The sequence below is a fragment of the Pipistrellus kuhlii genome, unplaced genomic scaffold (assembly GCF_014108245.1).
Source record: "Pipistrellus kuhlii isolate mPipKuh1 unplaced genomic scaffold, mPipKuh1.p scaffold_m20_p_17, whole genome shotgun sequence".
Classification (NCBI taxonomy): Eukaryota; Metazoa; Chordata; class Mammalia; order Chiroptera; family Vespertilionidae; genus Pipistrellus; species Pipistrellus kuhlii.
Window position 1 is genome coordinate 20,955,968 of NW_023425482.1, and position 17,150 is coordinate 20,973,117.

Consider the following 17,150-nt stretch of genomic DNA (forward strand, 5'->3'; position numbering starts at 1 on the left):
AGGTCAAGGTAATCACCCCCATTTCAGAGGAGGAAACTCAAACCAATGGATAAAGGATCTGTCAAGGTCAGTGAAGAGGGAAGGTGAGAACCAGAGTCTGTACCCAGAGCCTCGTCCCCCATGCTGAGCCCCAGGCAGTTCTCAGTGTGTCACACAGCCTGTCATCCCTCCACACACAGGGCCTCCCCCATTCTAGGAGAAATAGACATTTATTTAAAAATGGCAACCAGGCAAGTGGGATGTGCAGCCTCCCTGTGCTTGGGGGCTTGGGTTGGGTGGTCAGGGCCCTAATTCTTGAGCCAGTCAAGAAAGAGTTGGGATTTACCCTTTGAATCGCAGCACTGAGGCGCTAGTGCTGAGAAAGAACCTGAGGGGGCCCCAGCCTACCCTGTCACTTGGCTTGCAGAGGCACTGACTGCGGGAACCTGTCAAAGGCTACAGCTACGTTTCGCACTGAGCTCCCCATCCAGCTGGGTTCTCGCAGCTGCAGGGGGAGCCGTGTGCCCCCCCGTTTGGGCTCATGAAGCAGCAGAGGGGACCAGAGGTTCACTGGGAAGCCTCAGCCTCACCAGGCCTGACCTGGGGTATCGGCAGTGGGTGGGGCCAGCCTCTAGGACAGACTCGGGTCACAAAGCCCGAGGGAGGCCCCAGGACTCATGGGCCATCCTCTGCTGGACTTGCCGAGACCAGAGATGCACACTGCTCATTGGGCCGCGTTTGGGTTTGGGTCTGGGGCCTGGGCGGCATCCTCGGTGGGGGCAGAGTCAGGCTGGCCAGGCCGCAGTGCGCTTGGCAGACCGGGGCGGATGAAGAAGGTTTGCAGGAAGCGGCGGCGCAGGTCCTCGGGCAGGTAGTGGTGGATGAAGTACATGAGCCCCACGCCGCGGCCCGGGTAGTAGCGGCTTTGCGGCTGAGCTGCCAGCAGGGCATCAATGATGGCATCCACCACCGGGTTGAGGTCGGGCAGTGCCAGGCTCAGCGAATCCAGGAACTGCCCGTGTGCATGCTCGATGTAGTCCTCGCCGTAGGCCTGCAGCAGCTCTTGGGACAGGCTGCTCAGCAGCAGCCGTTTGCGCCGCTCCCAGTTGCTCACGTTTTTCACCGACTCTGGAGAAAAGGTGGTGAGTGAGGGGTCAGCTAGGAAAGCCGACTCAGCAGCAGCCCACTTCTGGCCAAAGCCACGCTCATTCCAATCCCTGCCCCCACAGTCACCCCTCTTTTCCAGCCCCAGGCTGTGACCTGCCCCCCAGCCTTGACCCTCACCTGTCTTGAAGCAGCCAGGCTGGATGACGCTGACCTTGACCCCCCAGGGCAGCAGTTCACAGTTGAACGTGTCCATGAGTAGCACCACGGCTGCTTTGGAGGTCCCATAGGCCCCCAAGCATGGATAGGGCATGTCTCCTGGGGATGGATTGGGGGGGGATGGGTTGGGGGTGGGCAGCTCAGCCTGGGCTGGTGGCTCCCACATCCCTCCCCATGGAGGGGCTCCTTTTTTTTTTTGCTGCTACGTGGGAATGCACTCACCTGCCGGGCTGCCCACGGTCACAATACGACCCCTGGAGCGGCGCAAAAGGGGCAAGAGGCCCTTGGTGAGCTGCAGGGTGCCAAAGAAGTTCACCTCCATGCACCTGCGGAACGTGGCCAACGGAGACAGCTCCGCGTCGGCCACTATGTCGTTGAGGCCTGCGTTGTTGACTAGGCCCCACAAGCCTGAGGGCATGGAGCAGGGAGGGAAATGAGGGGTCAGCCCAGCAGCAAACCTATAATCCCCGCCCCTTCATGTCCACCCTGCCACCCTTCTCCGGGAGCCGTGCCCGCTGACCTGTGCTGGTGGTATGGGCCTTGGTGAACTCCAGGGCGCGGCTGATGTCACCTGGCTTGGTCAGGTCCATCTGCAGCAGCCTTAGGTGAGGGGAACAGCAGGCACGCAGCTCCAGGGCGCCGGGGCTTTCCAAGTCCAACACGGTGGCCAGCACCTTGAAGCCCATGGCATCTAGCTTCTTGGCCGCCTCCATGCCAAAACCAGAGTCACAGCCTGGCCAGGGCAGGGCGGGGCAGCCAGTGAACTCCCACTGTGGCTGCTCCAGCCTGAGACAGCCCCAGGATCACCAGGGACCAGATGGGATCCAGGCCCAACACCCAACCTACCAGCAGCCCTCCCTCCTCTCAGGCCCTTTGAGCATCAACTCTTTCCTAGCTGTCATCTCCCTGACTCCCCATAGCAACCTCATCCATCATGGCTTATGAGCCCCACTTTACAGATAAGGAAACTGAGGCCGAGTATTGCTAAGTTGCTTCCCAAAGTCACTCAGCCAGTAAGAGTGAAGGACTCTATTCCAGGTCAGCCTGAGACCCAGTCCCAGCCCTCGTGTCCTGCCTGCTTGATACCAAGTTTCTGCTCAAATGGTCAGTGTTACTGCACAGCCTCCCTTTTGTTCTGGCTGCCCTTGCCCAGGCTCCTTCCTCCCACCTGGACGCTGAAGCAGCCCCCTCTTCAGTCCTGTCCCATCTTAATCCCTAAGCAGCCAGAAAGATCTTTCCAAAAATGACAATAGAACTCGGCTGCAAAAACCTTCCCAAGGCCCCACAGTGAGCGGGATGGAGCCCAAGCCCTCGGCCCCTATCTTCCAGGCTCTGCCCAACCTGCCTCCCCAACCTCACACCCCCTACTGTTGTTCCAGGCCAGCGGGAGGCCCATCCCCACCTTCCCCAGTCCCCCACCCTTGGAATTTCAACGAGTGGCAACAGAGAGGCATTCTCTGAGCTCCAGACCACTTGCCCCCAGGACAGGGACAGTGATGGATGGAGAGAACAGACCTGCATTCTAATCCCTTCCCAAGCCCACCGAGTGTGACCTGAGGTCAGTTACCACTCCTGGAGACATAACTCCTGCCTTTGGTATGCAGAGAGAAACCACCAGGCATGGCGGTGCATGGCAGTCGATAAGCCTGCTTCCTTGATTGTTCCCATCCCCATCCAGGTTCCTCGCTGGCCTCCCCCCTGAGCAGAAGCTGCAAAGCTGCTCTGCTTTCCTGTTTCAGGACGGCTCTGCACCCCCTCCCTGCCACGAGGCAGACGGCACAGCTGGGCAGGGGGCTTTGAGCTGGGCGTTGTGCGGCTGGGGGCCTGCCAGCCAGTCCAGGCTGGGGACAGGGCGGGAGGAGGGGTCCTTCCTGGGCAAGTCTAGCTGGGGCAGGCAACACCCCCACCCCAACCCCACCCCAGAGCAGACAGGTCCTTCCCAAGAAAACGGGGCCTCCCAGCACAGTTAATGACACCTTGCACCCCGTCTTACTCACCTGCACCCACATTCCTGTACATACCTTCAACCTTCAACCTACCTGCAGTAGATGTGAGCAACACCTTGGCTCACTCCCAGGAGACCCCTGCCACACATCTGTGCACAGATGTGCACTCCAGGTGCCCAACCCCTCAGCCCAAACCCTGACTGCAGGGCTGAGCTGCTCAGTAGCCTTGGCCAGTGGTTCTCAGGGAGGGATAGGTGGCAGGTGGGGCAGGACCTGGCCCCCTACTGACCTCACAGTAAGAGAGGAAGGACCTCCAGAGTTTTGGGAGCATTGGGAAACGTGGAGGCTGATATCCGACTCTTAAATGGGAGGGATGCGCAGTCCTCCCCCACTCCCCCATTGTGGGGCTCTGCAACCAGAGAGGGGGGATCTCAGGTCACAGAAGGCATTCCTCCTCACACATGCCTCTCAGACTCAAGGCTAGAAGTAAGCAAAGCCTGAGGTGAGACCTCAGGAAAGACCCAGTACTTGCAGACAGGCTGCCTTCTGTTGAGACAGCGCAAAGGTTAGAAGGCAGGAGGGGAGCTGGCCCGTCTCTGGGGGCAGATCACAATCCGGTCTCTACTTCATACTAGGAGCGTCTGTCATCTTCTCCAAACAACTGAAAGTAGGATCCCCTAAGTCTTTACACTGCACCCTAAACTCAGGTCTCCCCCATCTGGCCCGAGCCCTGCTCTGTCTCCCCACTCTCTTTGTTTGAAGCCCCAAGTCCTTGTGCACCCTCACCCCATCTCAGCACAGAGCATTCAAGGCCCCACCTGAGGAAACAAGTCCACATCCCACCATGTCCAGCAGCCAAGCTGATGATGGATTGTCCCCTGTCCAGACCATGCTCATTCCTGCCGTAAGCCTTTGTCCCACACCCTTTGTCTCCTACAAAGCACCTCCTTACTCCGCCTATCTCCACCCATCCTCGGAGGCCCCACTCAAGGATGGCCTCCTCTGAGAAGTTCTCCAAGCTCCATCTGGTCATGCAGGGCCCCCTGTTGGACTGAGGTCTCTGAGAAGCCAGTCTGGTGGCTGCCCCCGACCCACGTCCAAAGTAGAGGCAGAGCCCTGAGCACCTGACCGAAGCCATGGGAGGGGGGAGAGACTAAGCTGCCCTCCTCCCCGTACCATGGAGCCAGTGCCACCTGGCCTCTCCCCCTCCTCACTTCCCGCTGGGCCTCAGCCCCCCTCTCCCTTCCCTCGATCTGGTGACAGATTTATTCCCAGCTCCAGACAAAGGGAGCTCTGCCAGGCAGCAAAAGGCACCTGAGCCCAACTCCCTAAGGCCTCGTGCCTGGGCACAAAGGACCAGGAAGAATGAGGGTTGGGGTGCAGACGAGAGACTCGCACGAGTTTGAGGGTGGCCAGCTGGACCTGAGAGGCGCCTGAATACCCAGCTGTTTCTCATGATGACCCCAAGCTTTTCTGGATTCCAAGGGCACCAGCCCAGTCAGGGGTGAGGGTCCTAACGGCCCAGGGGTGAGGGCATCCCACGTGGGGATGGTAGGCAGAGCTCAAGGAAGGACCGTCCACGTAAGCCCCTCAGAGGCTGCTCTCTTAGGGAGGGGCAAAGCACAAACCCCAAACTCCAGGGGACTCTCTTTCTCAGCCATCAGTTTCCCCAGCGCACCTGCCCACTCCCTGCCTCATTCTCTCTCCAACACACCCGCAGCTGCAGGTAGTGAACCAAGACTTCAGGAGGTGCTTTGCTTCCTACTCGGTTCGCTCCCTGCACCCGGGGGAGGAAGGGGACTCTCCTGCTCCTGCGCTGGGTGCCCTCCTCGCCTTGGCGTGCCCACGGGAGCTCCCTGGGTGTCCGGTCCCGCCCTAGAGCCTGGGATCCCCGCGCCCCGCGCACTCACCGGTGATGAGCACCGCGCGAGTGGCCACGGGCAGGCGCGGCGGGCGCGCCAGGCAGGACAATGCGATCCAGCCGGCCGCGGCCAGCACGGCGAGGGCAGCCGGCGGGGGCAGCAGGCGCTGGCACAGCCAGTCGAGCGCGGCCAACAGCGCCAGCGCCGCCAGCAGCGGGCGGCCCAGGCGCAGGTCCGCGCGCAGCAGCTGCAGCAGCGCCCGGGCGGCCACGAGCAGCCAGGCGCCGCCCGACGGCCAAGGCCAGCGCTCCATCGCTGCGGGCCGGGCTGGGCGGGCCGGAGCGGCGGCTGAGCCGGGGGGGTCGAGGGTGGTAGGAACTCGGGGCCGGGGCTAGGGGTGCGGGTGCAGCAGAAAACCGAGCACGGACGGAGGGGAGGAATACGCGCCTTCTCGGTTCGCCCTCGGGCCGAGCATATAAAGAGCCCCGGGGGCGGGGAGAGGGCGGGGCGGGGCGGGGGCGGGGCCTCCCCATCCTCCTGGCGCCCCGCGCCGGGCAGGTGCCCCCGCCCCCGCGGCCACGGCTGCTTTCGAAGAAGCCGGAACAAAGTCCCAAAGTTGCCGCCGGAGAAGGAGACGCCTCGCCGCGGGCCGGGTCCCGGAGCGGCCGCCCCGCCAGCCCCGGGGTCCGCAGCCGCTCCCGCCCGCGCCCCACGCGCGCTCCCCGGCCCGGAGCCGCGGCTCCCGGGCGAGCACGGCCGGCGCACACTTGCTTGGGACCTGAGGACACGCACAGCCTCCCTCCCAGGCGCCCGACACGGACTGCGCGCCGCCGGGGCCGCAGCACCACGGGGAGCCCGCCCGCCGCCGCCGCCGCCCCCGCCCCCGCCCCCGCCGGCGGCACAGGCCGCGCTCCCCGCCGCGGCCCAGGGCCATCCGCACGCCCTGACGCGCACTCGCTCCTAAGCTGCTCGCGGCCACACAGCCGGCTTGGGGCGGGGGCTGGGGAAAGCAGGATAACCGCCCGGTTCTCGGGAGCCCTTGCCCTGCCTCCCCCCTCCCAGCCCTGGGGATGCACCATCTCCACCTCCCCCTGCCACACACGTCTGTCTCCACGGGAGGGGGTGCTGGTGGGCCAGGGCGGGGGAGAAGGGTGGGAGTCACAGGCCTCCCGTCACCTCCAGCCCACCCTCCTACCCCAGGCCCATGGGGACACGTGGGGAGTCAGGGAGGGCAGCCCCCAGGACGGGATGATGCCTGCTGTTCCCATGGTTCCCCAGGGGATAAGATACCTGGTGTGAATGTGGGTGCATTTCCCTTCCTGTGCCGGTGCAGGTTTGTGTTTGTGTGTGGCCTGGCGGCCCCCCACCCTGCCCACCCCCGGGTCTGGCACCTTGTGTTTGGCATCCATGCCAGGGCTCTGCCAGGCATGAGGAGCTGGTGCCAGTACCTGGCTGCCAGGCCCTCTGCTGAAGCAGTAGGCGCAGCCCATGGCAGAGGGGCTCGCTGCCTCCTGCGGGCTTCTGGGCTCCTCCATGCCCACACCGGGTCCCGGAAGGTTGTGGACCCCCCTTAGCTCTGTTGCCCAGTCTACATTTTAGGTGCTCAGGCTGTGCCAGGGTATGCCTCCTCCAAAGCCTTTTCTGCCACCCAGGCATGAGCGCTGGTGGGCCGGGGGAATCCTGGTGAGGGGCTGGGAGCCAGAGCCACCTAAGGCAGCAGGGCAGGCTTTGGACAGAGGATCAGTGTCCTGCCCAGAGCAGTCCCGGGACCCCACTGTGTCTCCTCTAAGTGCAGATGGCAGAGCAGCCCCGGCCCCGTACGGCAGGACTTGCTTGGAGAAAGTGTGGTGCCTGACCTTGGGGACATGACCTTCTGGTGTGCCTGTATTTACATACACTCAAGTTCATGGGCTCTGAGGCTTGCCTGTGCACATATGGACTGTCTCTCCCTGTGCCCTGACTCTGTGTCTGTGAGAACATTTGTATATACTGTGTGTGTTTCCAGTAACCCTTCCTTGGTCTGGATCATCCTTTGGAAACTCAGGGAAACATTCCTACCCATCCCCCCTCCCCCTCCACACCCCCCTCCCCCGCCCAAAACCTGCTGACTTGTTACCCTGAATCTATGGCCCAGACCCAGAGGTAGGCACAGCACCCTTGGCCTGGCTCCCTGATCTGAGCTGTACACCTGGATTGGTGGGACACACCCCCTCCCCTACACACACACACACACACACACACACACACACATGCATATCCCAGTTCTAGTCACCCTACTGAGCCTGCTGCATCTCTTCAGCTTCAGCCCAGTCAAGGCTTCCTTTTAGGGCTGGAGAGAGGGGATGGAGGAGAGGCTGAGGTGGACCCCAGGCCACATCATAAGTAGCACCAGCATTTGCCAAGAGCAGGAGGTGACAGGTGCGGAGGTGGAAGCAAGATGAACAGAGACTGGGAAACAGGACCCTACGCTGCCGTCCTGGGAAGGAACCGGGGAAGATCCTGACTCGCTGGGAAGCCTGGAAGCGGGGAGGGACCTGCTGAGAGGGGGTGTGGGGGGTTGTCTGTCATTGGAAAGTAGAAATTGGCCAGACGAGGACGGGGAGGGGGTGTTTCTGGCTCAGCTTCTGGGACACTGCCGCCTTAGAATATTAATCTTGTGGGACTAGACGATCCGCCACATGTGTTACATATATATGTGCCCCTTTGACATACTTCCTCCCGCTTCCTAAGCCAGGAGCCATGCCTCCTTCCCAGGATTTATGCTTCAGCCCCCTGGGACCTCCTCGGGGTACGCTGACCCCTCAGCCCTCATCAGGTGGAGATGTTCTAGAAGCAGAATGAAGGTGTTCTGGGCAGTCATGGCTGGGAGTGGCTGGCCCAGCCCTGTCTGAGGACCGGTGCCAGGTTGTGCCTGCCCAAGGGCAGAGAACCAGCCTCTGCCAGAGCCAGGAGTCTGGGTTGGCAGGGGCCTCCAGGGAAGAGAAGGGAAGGGGGCAGGAGCCCCAGCAGATAAGGCAGCGCCTGGCAGGGGCCGAGGAATGAAGGGCAACCGGAAGGCAAAGAGCCCCTGAGCCACTCCACCCCTCGGCCGGCAGCCCTCAGCCCCCCTTCGTTCCTAGTCCTGCCCTCCCCCCCCCCCCTCGTCAGAAACCCCATGAGCTGAACGCTTAGCGTGCCCCAGGCTCTGGAGGGCCACAGAGTGGATGGGGGGCCCGGGGCTGGCTCCAGTTGGCTCCAGCTGAATCCAGCAGCTCACTGGCACCATCTGCTGGCCTTGGGGGAGGGCGTGGCTCTGACGGGGATAGAGGGAAGGTGACAGCTGGATCTGAGGATGGGGAACCAAAGTGCCGGGTGTGGGGTGCCGGGTGGCAGTCTTCAGAGCTCAGGCTCTGTCTCCTGCTTACACAGCAGGGCTCCCGGAGTTAGACACTCCCTCTGGCCAGCTTGGAGGAGGCAGCAGAGCCCCGGGGAGGCCGTGCCCTGCGCTCTGCTCACCGCTGGCACCCCATCACCCTCCCCTCCTGGCATAATGCACAGGGGCCCCACCTGGTTCTGAACCTCATCCTCAAGGGCAGCGTCTTTCACTGAGTTCCCGCTGTGTGCCAGGCCCTGTGCCGGCACCATGGGTGTAAGCACTAACCGCTCGCCCTGCCCAGCAGCACGCACATTAGGGCTCTGGCCTCTCCCACTGGTAACCAACTACAGTAAAGGATTTCTTTCATCCTGGCCAGTTTGGCTAGATGGTTAGACAGGTTCAGTTCCTGGTCAAGGGCATGTACCTAGGTTGCAGGCTAGATCCCTTGTGCAGGTCAGGGTGCATGTGGGAAGCGACAATTGTGTCTCTCTCCCATCAATGTTTCTCTCCCCCCCTCCCCTTCCTTCTGAACTCTCTAAAAATCAATGGAAAAATATCCTTGGGTGAGAATTTTTTTAAAAAAGAACTTCTTTCACCTCAGTCCTCTATTCCTTTCCTCAAGCGTGGTTCTCACACACACCCCTCCCCCCTTCTCAGCCACGTTTCTCTAAAACTGCCTGCGATCCCCGTCCCCTTCTCTCCTCCCCCAGCCGAGCTCCGAGTCAGCTTCCCCGCCTGACCTCACCAAAGGTCACCGGTGAGTGCCATTTTAGTCCCCAAACACCCTCGACACATCTCTGCTTTCAGTTTAACTTGGCGTCCTTGAAGCCTCTGCCCCGTGGCCAGTCCTCATGCCCCAGCCCCTTTCTCCCTTGGGCGCCCCCCCACCCCGCCCCCATCTCTCTGACTCCCCTTCTGGAGCTTCTCTTTCTCTGGGTGAACCTCTGGCCGTGGGGACCCCTCCCTCAGTATGAGCTCATCTTCCCACTCACATGCTGGTGACTCCCACACGCCTCTCCAGCCAAGGCCTCCTCACTCTTGATTCCAGGCCCGAAGCCCAGCTGCCCCCAGAGGCCTCCCTTGCATACCCATAGGCCCCTCAGCTCAGCATGCCCGAAGATGGTCTCATCCTCCCCCCTAGTCCTGAGAGCCTTCCCCCCACCCCCTCCCCTCTCTTCCCTCCCCAATCACCCTTACTCTGCATTCCAGGCACTGGCCTCAAACCTCCTGCTCTGTCCCAGTCCTGGCTTGGGTGCAAAGCCCTCTGTAGTATTGAATAGGTAGCATTAAATCACAATGTTACTTTCAACAGGTTTGAGGCTTCCTGAGGCTAAGAAAATTGCTCAAGGTCTCCAGCTCAGGTGCACTTGAGTTTGAGCCTTGGACCAACGGCAAGATTCAAGTCCAGGTGCCCCGGAGTCCAGGCTCCTGAGGCCTATGTTAGAGCAGGGCCGGGTTTGCAGGGTCTCCTACATTTCACGAGGCGGGAAAGAACTGGTGATGGTCTTGAGCACCTGAGACCCCTGTTCCCGTTGGCCAGGGAATGGATTCGGGGATGGGGGAGCAGTGGAGGCCGGGAGTCCTGTTGCTGCACTCAGACGAGGGGACAGAAGCAAGGTCTGTTTGGGACAAACGGAGCCCGAGGTGCTTGCAGGCCTGAAAGGGTCCTGCCCAGAGGCAGCTGGAAGCCTGTGGTTCCGAGCTCATCAGGCTCCTCGGGCCCGGGCAGGAACTGAACCCTCTCCCTGTTTTCCGAGGTGGCCCATCGAGGCTGTGCGCCCGGAAAAACCAGGCCCTTCGGTTGGTTCCCCAGGGAGAGGGGAAAGTGAGACGCAGGCGCATCCCTTGTGTTGTCACAGCGTCAGGTGCCCTCCTCTGAATTCTTATTCTGCCTCCAGAACGGAAGGCAGGTGTTTGGATCTGAGGGCCCTCACGTTGGGAAGCACCAAGATCAAGTGTCCCAAAGGGTGTCCTGGACAGGCCCCAGGGAGAGGCAAGCCTCGGCTGGGAGCGTTCGCAGGGAGAGCTTGGCTGACTCACCCGCCTGCTTGGATCTCGCCATGTGGCTCTGAGCTCCTCATAATCCTCGGTTATACCGCCTGTGTTCGCTGAGTGCCAGTCCTTGTGTCCAGCTCGCATATTTACTTACGCTGTTCTCACATCATCCCTGTGGAGCAGGTACCGGCACATCGCTCACATGGCCCGGGAGCCTGGGAGAGGGCTGACTCACCTCCTCGTGCCCTGGGCATGAACTGAGCACCCTCCGCGTTCTCCAAGGCTCCCCTCTGGCCGTGCACCTGGAAATCCCCTTCCTGGGAAGAGGAAAACAAACGCCGAGAGGTTAAAGGGCACGCCGCGCGCCACACGGCCCTCCAGACGCTGGGTCCCTACCCACAGGCCGCACGACGCCCTGGCCTTCAGCCCGAGAGGTTGGCATTGCGCAGCGGCGGGCAATGCCCAGGTAAAAGCCCACCAGCCTTCTAAAACGTGCTTCTGGGTTAGAAACATGTCTCCCAGTTTGTGGAGATTGGTGGAATGAAGGCTAGTGGTTCACACCGATTCCAAAACGTGCTTCCCTACAGCTTCTATCACCCCCCCCCCCCCCCAATCCAGGCCCTTTCTTGGCAGGACAACTGCCAAAGATACAAAAATTAGTTGCTGTTGGCTGCCTGGAGTGATGTATTTGCATATCCATAAGTCAGCCCCACCCCTGGTGGCTAATACCAGGCCCGGGGAAGCTGTGGCTGTTTTCTGATTGCTGGTGGGGAGGCCTGTATGTGTGTGTGTGTGTGTGTGTGTGTGTGTGTATGTTGTTTTTTTTTAAATAAACTGAAACCAGATGGAAGGGTTTTTTTGTTGTTGTTGTTCACAGCCTGGCCTAACATTTTCTCCAGCAAATTCCTTGAAAAGCCAGCCACCTATGAGTGGTGCCTGTTCTCCTTGGAGGTCCCTGGATACGGAGATGTAATAGTGAGCAGGCCTGGGATCTCTAAAATGAAAACAAAAGGAGAGAAAGAAGCTTCTAGGCTTGGGGGGGGGGGGGTGAGGGGGAAGAAAGAGACGGGGTGTCCCGGGCTGTGGCTTGAGTCAGAATCACCTGGACCAACCACTTGGTGAGAATGTGGATTCCAGACCCCCCACACGTACAGCCATGTGCAGCACTAACTGCCGGCCTGAGACTCCGGCTCTCCGAATGGGTTGAATTTTGAGGCAGTTGGAAGGGGTGACTACCCCCCCCCCCCCCAAAATGGGCCAGTTCAAGGTGGTTATCGAAATATTTTTAACCGCCAGCCAGGCCGAGGGCTTTGTCATGTCCCTCCAACACCTCATTAAGAGGTTCCTTGTTCAGAGAGATGAAGCAAGTGTGCCCAGGGTCACAGCGCCAGGGGCCTCGCCTTTTTTCCTTTGGGACGTGAATTGGCCATTGTTGTCGTGAAAGTCTGACCCAGTCCCCAGACAGCAGAGAGCTTTGCTTTCCCAGCTCCGGCCTCCGTTCCCAGCTCAGAGCACTGCTCTTTTGGGTTGCGAGCCTTTTCAGATAATTGTGTCAGGTTACATAAGGTCTCTGAGCTAGGAACAAAGGAAATTCCACAGGGAGCAGGTTTGAGAAGTTCCCGCATATAATTTGCTTTAAAGCAGGCAAGGGGAAAAAATGCAGGTATCCCAGCCCTGTGCATTTTTGAGATAAAGTGGGAACAGCCAATAGCTTTGATGCACGAAAGTACCCTTCCCCTTAGAAATGAGCAAAACACCCCTCCGGCAGGAGCCTGTGCAGGGCCGGGTGGAGGTCATTTGCAAAAAAGGGCAGCTTTGGCCTCACCGGCCCAGAATGCCTTTCTCCGCCCTTGCTGCTTCTTAAGTGACACATGACATGTGGCAAATACAAGCCTTCGGTTGTCCAAGAACCATAAAATAAAATAAAACCTGAATTACTGGCAGCCAAGCTTTCAAGTCTTTGGTCCCCAGGACTCTGCAGACACACTGTCCGCACGCCATGATTTTCTTTTTTTTTTCCATTTGCCTCCAAGGGACAGCCCCGTGGCAGCTCTGTTGGATAAGGTGCTGTTTCCAAACACCTTGTTCCCAGCTGGAGACGCAGAAAAGGTTTTATCTAGATCCCAGAGAGTCCTGGACGGGTGACATGGTGTTCCACAGGGCGCTGGTTTTAGTCAACAGCGGGAAAGCGGCCAGAGCCTTCTCACCAAGGAGGCCGAGAGAATATTCTAAGCGCCGAGCGGCCGTGCGTTCTTCAAGCACAGGGCGGTCGTAAAAACCACTTAACCAGGAAAAATTAATGGGAGGAAAATGTCTTGAATGTAACAAATTAAAAAAAAAACAAAAAACAAAAACAACTTTATGAGGGACATGGAAAAAACAGATTTACTACCAAGGGATGGTAATATAGGAAAGTCATTCTACACCAAAAATAATTCGAGGAGTAGTGTTTACTGTACCGAGGGCCTCACAAAAGAATTCCTATAAATAGCACACGCCTCCCCTTTTTGTTCTTTCCTTTCCCCCTTCCTTACTCTGTTCCAGGCTCTGTGCTCGGGAAGCCATGGGTGAGCTAGACAAAACACATCATTCCTCCCTTCCTGGGCTCTCTGGCTGGCTGGAGGGACAGCCCCTGATCAGATCACTACACGCTCAAGCAGCCTGGACGGAAGGAACTAGAAGGGAGCGTCCCCTGGTGCCATGGCTGTTCCGAGGGCCAGAGGCAGCTTTCCCCGAGAGAGTGATGGTCCGGGTAGGGAGGTTGCCACGTGCAAAGGCCCTTCAGGGAGGCAGCCTGGTCCTTTGAAGAAAGCATGCAGACGCTGCAGGGGTCAGCCAGAGCCACGGAGCAAAGGAGGTCTTGCAGGCTGTTGCGTAGGGGAGGATTTGAGTCTGACTTTATGGCTTATAAAAATACCACTCCCTGGGGGAGCAGGGAGAGTCCCTGAGCAGTTGTAAGCAGGAAGTAAAAGAATCAGCTAGCTCGACTTAAAAAAAAAAAAGAAGAAAAGGACAGCCACAAGCTGTGAGGAGGACGGACTGACAGTGTGGGGGCAGAAAGAACAGTCAGAGGGCGCGGTGCATGCTGGGGCAAGAGCAAGCACAGGGACGCGCCAAGTGGATGGGCTGGGTCATCCGGGGCCCGCTGGAAAGGGTACCGTGACCCAGATGAAGTGGACTCGGCAAGCGAGAGCCGTGGCCGGCCACGTCCCACGCAGGTTAATCTGATCACGAACATTTAATTCTATTAGCTGGGGAGATGGATAGCATCGTGCCTGGCAGGAAGACAAATAAGGTTTCGATTATGTGGATCCGTCTCTACTACCAACTGAAGAAATACTCTGTGTGTCTGTAGGCCTGACCACACCTTCAGCCCTACGCAGTAGCTATGGTTACCCCCATTTCACATAGGAGCAAACTGAGATTTGCGGGTGTGTGTGTGTGTGTGTGTGTGTGTGTGTGTAAGAGATTTGCCCAGCTGGTGACTGGCAGAACTGGGATGGAAACAGGTAACCACTGACCTGCCCTGGGACCAATGACAAGTCCCAGGAAGCCTGAGTACGCGTTGGCCCCGAGGACAGGCCACAGGTTCCAGCCCAGGAATGTCCTCTGGCATTTTCGGAGCCATGTAAGCTGGCTTAGGATCTTCTCACACGTGTGTGTGCATAGGCACTCCCAATTACACCTTTTCTCCCTGTGAGCCCTGGGCAGACCTGCCTTGTGGGTCCTGCTCCAGAGGCTGACGGACGCCTGTTCCAGAAAAAATGTGTCACATTTTCAAAGAAACTGTACAAAGCGGTGGGAGGGGCTGTACAGGCCTGGAGGTAAGGGAGCCCTGTGGGAAAAGGCCAGGGGGTGGGGGTGAATGAAGGCTGCCCGTTCCAGCGGTTGCACAAGCCTCACTGGGCACAGGGATGAGGAGATGAACGACAGCTCGCTGAGCAGGGCTTTGTCTGAAGACAAAGGAAACCCTGCATTAGCTTAAACGGAAGGCTGGTTAGGTGATGTGTTCTGGTTAGGAAGGTTTCCACCCTCGGCCTGTGCCGCCTTCCTCAGTAAGTGACCTGGGCCAGTGGTCGGCAAACTCATTAGCCAACGGAGCCAAATATCAACAGCACAGCGATTGAGATTTCTTTCGAGAGCCACATTTTTTTAAACTTAAACTTCTTCTAACACCACTTCTTCAAAACAGACTCGCCCAAGCCGTGGTATTTTTGTGGAAGAGCCACACCCGAGGGGCCACAGAGCCGCATGTGGCTCGAGAGCCTCGGTTTGCCCACCCCTGCCCTGGGCAGTGCCAGGTCCTGGACTGCTCACCATATGATGATGACAGGCTCAGAAGAATACCATCAAACTGCCCATCCCTTAAGCGAGTTTAAAATGAAAAAGCTGCTGAGCCAAAACCGGTTTGGCTCAGAGGAAAGAGCGTCGGCCTGCAGACTGAGGGGTTCCGGGTTTGATTCCAGTCCCGGGTTCGATGTACCTTGGTTGCAGGTACATCCCCAACAGGGGGTGTGCAGGAGGCAGCTGACAAATGTTTCTAACTCTCTAACCCTCTCCCTTCCTCTCTGTAAAAAAAAATCAATAAAATATATTTTTAAAAATAATAAAATGAAAAAGCTGTCAGGGAGTCCTCAGACAGCCTGACCTGGAGTCACTCAGACACACATCAAGGGAGCCTGAGCTGTCGCTGGATTTTTTGTTTCAAATGAAACAGCTTCCACTGGTTAATGTATATGTACTTAACCCTATCTGAAACCTACTGTGCTAGTTTTCTGTTGCTGCTATAACAAATCGCCACAGTTCAGTGGCTTAAAACAAATTTATTAACTTATAGTTTTGAGGTCAGGAGTTTGAAATGGGCTTCCCTGGGCTAAAGTCAAGACGTCAGCAGATGGGTTCCTTCTGGAAGCTCTAGGAGAGTGTATGTTTTATTGCCTTTCCCAGCTTTTGAGGCCCCTACATTCCTTCTTCCTCTATCTTCAAAGCCAGCAGTGTAGTATATTCAAATTTATCTAACCATTTTGTTGTTGTTGTTAATCTTCATCCAAGGATATTTTTTCCATTGATTTTTAGAGAGGTTGGAAGGGAGGGAGAGAGACAGAGAGAGAAACATTGATGAGAGAGACACATCGACTAGTTACCTCCCGCACATGCCCTGACTGTAACCATGATACATGCCCTTTACCGGAATTGAACCTGAGACCCTTCAGTCCCTGAGCCGACACTCTATCCACGGAGCCAAACCAGCGAGGGCAAATTTATCTGACTTTTGCTTTCATCGGCACATCTCCCTCTCTGACCTTCTCCCTCTTATAAGGGCTCTTATCATCACTCAGAATGAATGTGGATAATCTTGCTTCTCAAGATCCTTAATCATATCTGCAAAGTCCCCTTTGCCATATAAGGATAAGGAAACATATTCATAGGTTCCAGATATTAGGATGTGGACATCTTTGTGGGCTGCTATTTTGGGGACTTAATTTGTTCAAGTGGGATCACACGCACTTGAACAAATTAAGAGAAAGAATGATAAGCCTGGAAGCAGACAGGTAGATGTTAAGGAGACCAGACCAGAGGCTGCTGCCGAGATAATAAGGAAGATGCTGGTGCTCTAGGCAGGAATGGAGTGGAAAGAATGAGCACAGACCATGCTTCAGAGGGAGGACTTCCTGGTCCTGGGAACTGTTGGGATTAGATGGGCAAGGACTAGGAGGAGACTGGGTAGATGGTAGTGCCCTGTGGAGGGCCCAAGGGGAAAAACAGGTTTGTGGGGAGGACAAAGAGGGCACGTAGGGACGCGTTGCATCTAGATACCCACGGAACATTCAGGAGAGGTGCCTGGGAGGCAGATGGACCCAGAGCCTGCCTCTGGGACTCTTGTGGCCTTCTCTCCCTGTGGGCATACATGGGCCTATTCTCCACCTTGATTTCTGGGTTACCATCTTGTTTGACCTTAAGTTCTCCTATTTCAGATAAGAGTTGAGAAGCCATCTTGTATTTTTGAGACTATTGATGTGTGTGTGTGTGTGTGTGTGTGTGTGTGTGTGTGTGTGTGAAAATGTAAGGTCATTGCACAAGCAATGATAATCATTTATTCATAAAAAAAAGAAAAAAAAAAACAACAGTCCTAATCACTTTGGCTCAATGGGTATAGCATTGGTTTGTTGACTGAAGTGTCCCAGGTTCGATTCTGGTCAAGGGCACGTACCTTGGTTCTGAGCACATACCCAGTAGGGAGTGTGCAGGAGGCAGCTGATCAGTGTTTCTCTCTCATCGATGTTTCTAGCTCTCTATCCCTCTCCCTTCCTCTCTGTAAAAAATCAATTAAAAATATATTTTTAAAAAGGACAAATAATCATTCCTTCTCAAACATTCTTAATGGACAAAACATATTTTTTAAAAATAACAGTTGATGGTAACTGAGAATTATTTTTTCTTTATTGATTAAGGTATTACATATATGTCCTTATCCTCCCAATTACCGCGCCCCCCCAGACTAATGATTTTTTTTCCACATCAAGTTTGAGTTTATCAGTCCTGGAAACAAGACTTGAAAGCATAGAGACAGCCCTGGGCACTATGGCTCAGCTGGTGGGAGCACTGTCCCGTGCAGGTTCAATTCCCAGTCAGGGCACATGTCCAGGTTGTGGGTTCAATCCCTGGTGAGGGGACATACAGGAAGCAGCC

General features: G+C 57.1%; 2 protein-coding genes across 2 annotated transcripts in view; one reads left to right on the forward strand and one right to left on the reverse strand.

The window, feature by feature from the left end:
- The window catches only part of ATP6V0D1 (ATPase H+ transporting V0 subunit d1), a 52,907-nt gene extending 36,375 nt beyond the window's left edge, over positions 1-16,532 (forward strand). The window contains exon 9 of the mRNA XM_045582788.1: positions 16,477-16,532. The gene's annotated coding sequence lies outside the window, so the exon portion shown is untranslated. The remainder of the gene's footprint in view (positions 1-16,476) is intronic.
- Positions 194-5,562, reverse strand: HSD11B2 (hydroxysteroid 11-beta dehydrogenase 2). Its single transcript, XM_036440220.2, has 5 exons — positions 5,159-5,562; positions 1,823-2,035; positions 1,525-1,710; positions 1,264-1,401; positions 194-1,107 (listed from the first exon to the last, which is right to left on the reverse strand). The coding sequence occupies exons 1-5, from the start codon at positions 5,421-5,423 to the stop codon at positions 704-706; spliced, it is 1,206 nt and encodes a 401-aa protein (XP_036296113.1). The 5' UTR covers positions 5,424-5,562; the 3' UTR covers positions 194-703.
- Positions 16,533-17,150: the final 618 nt, after the last annotated feature.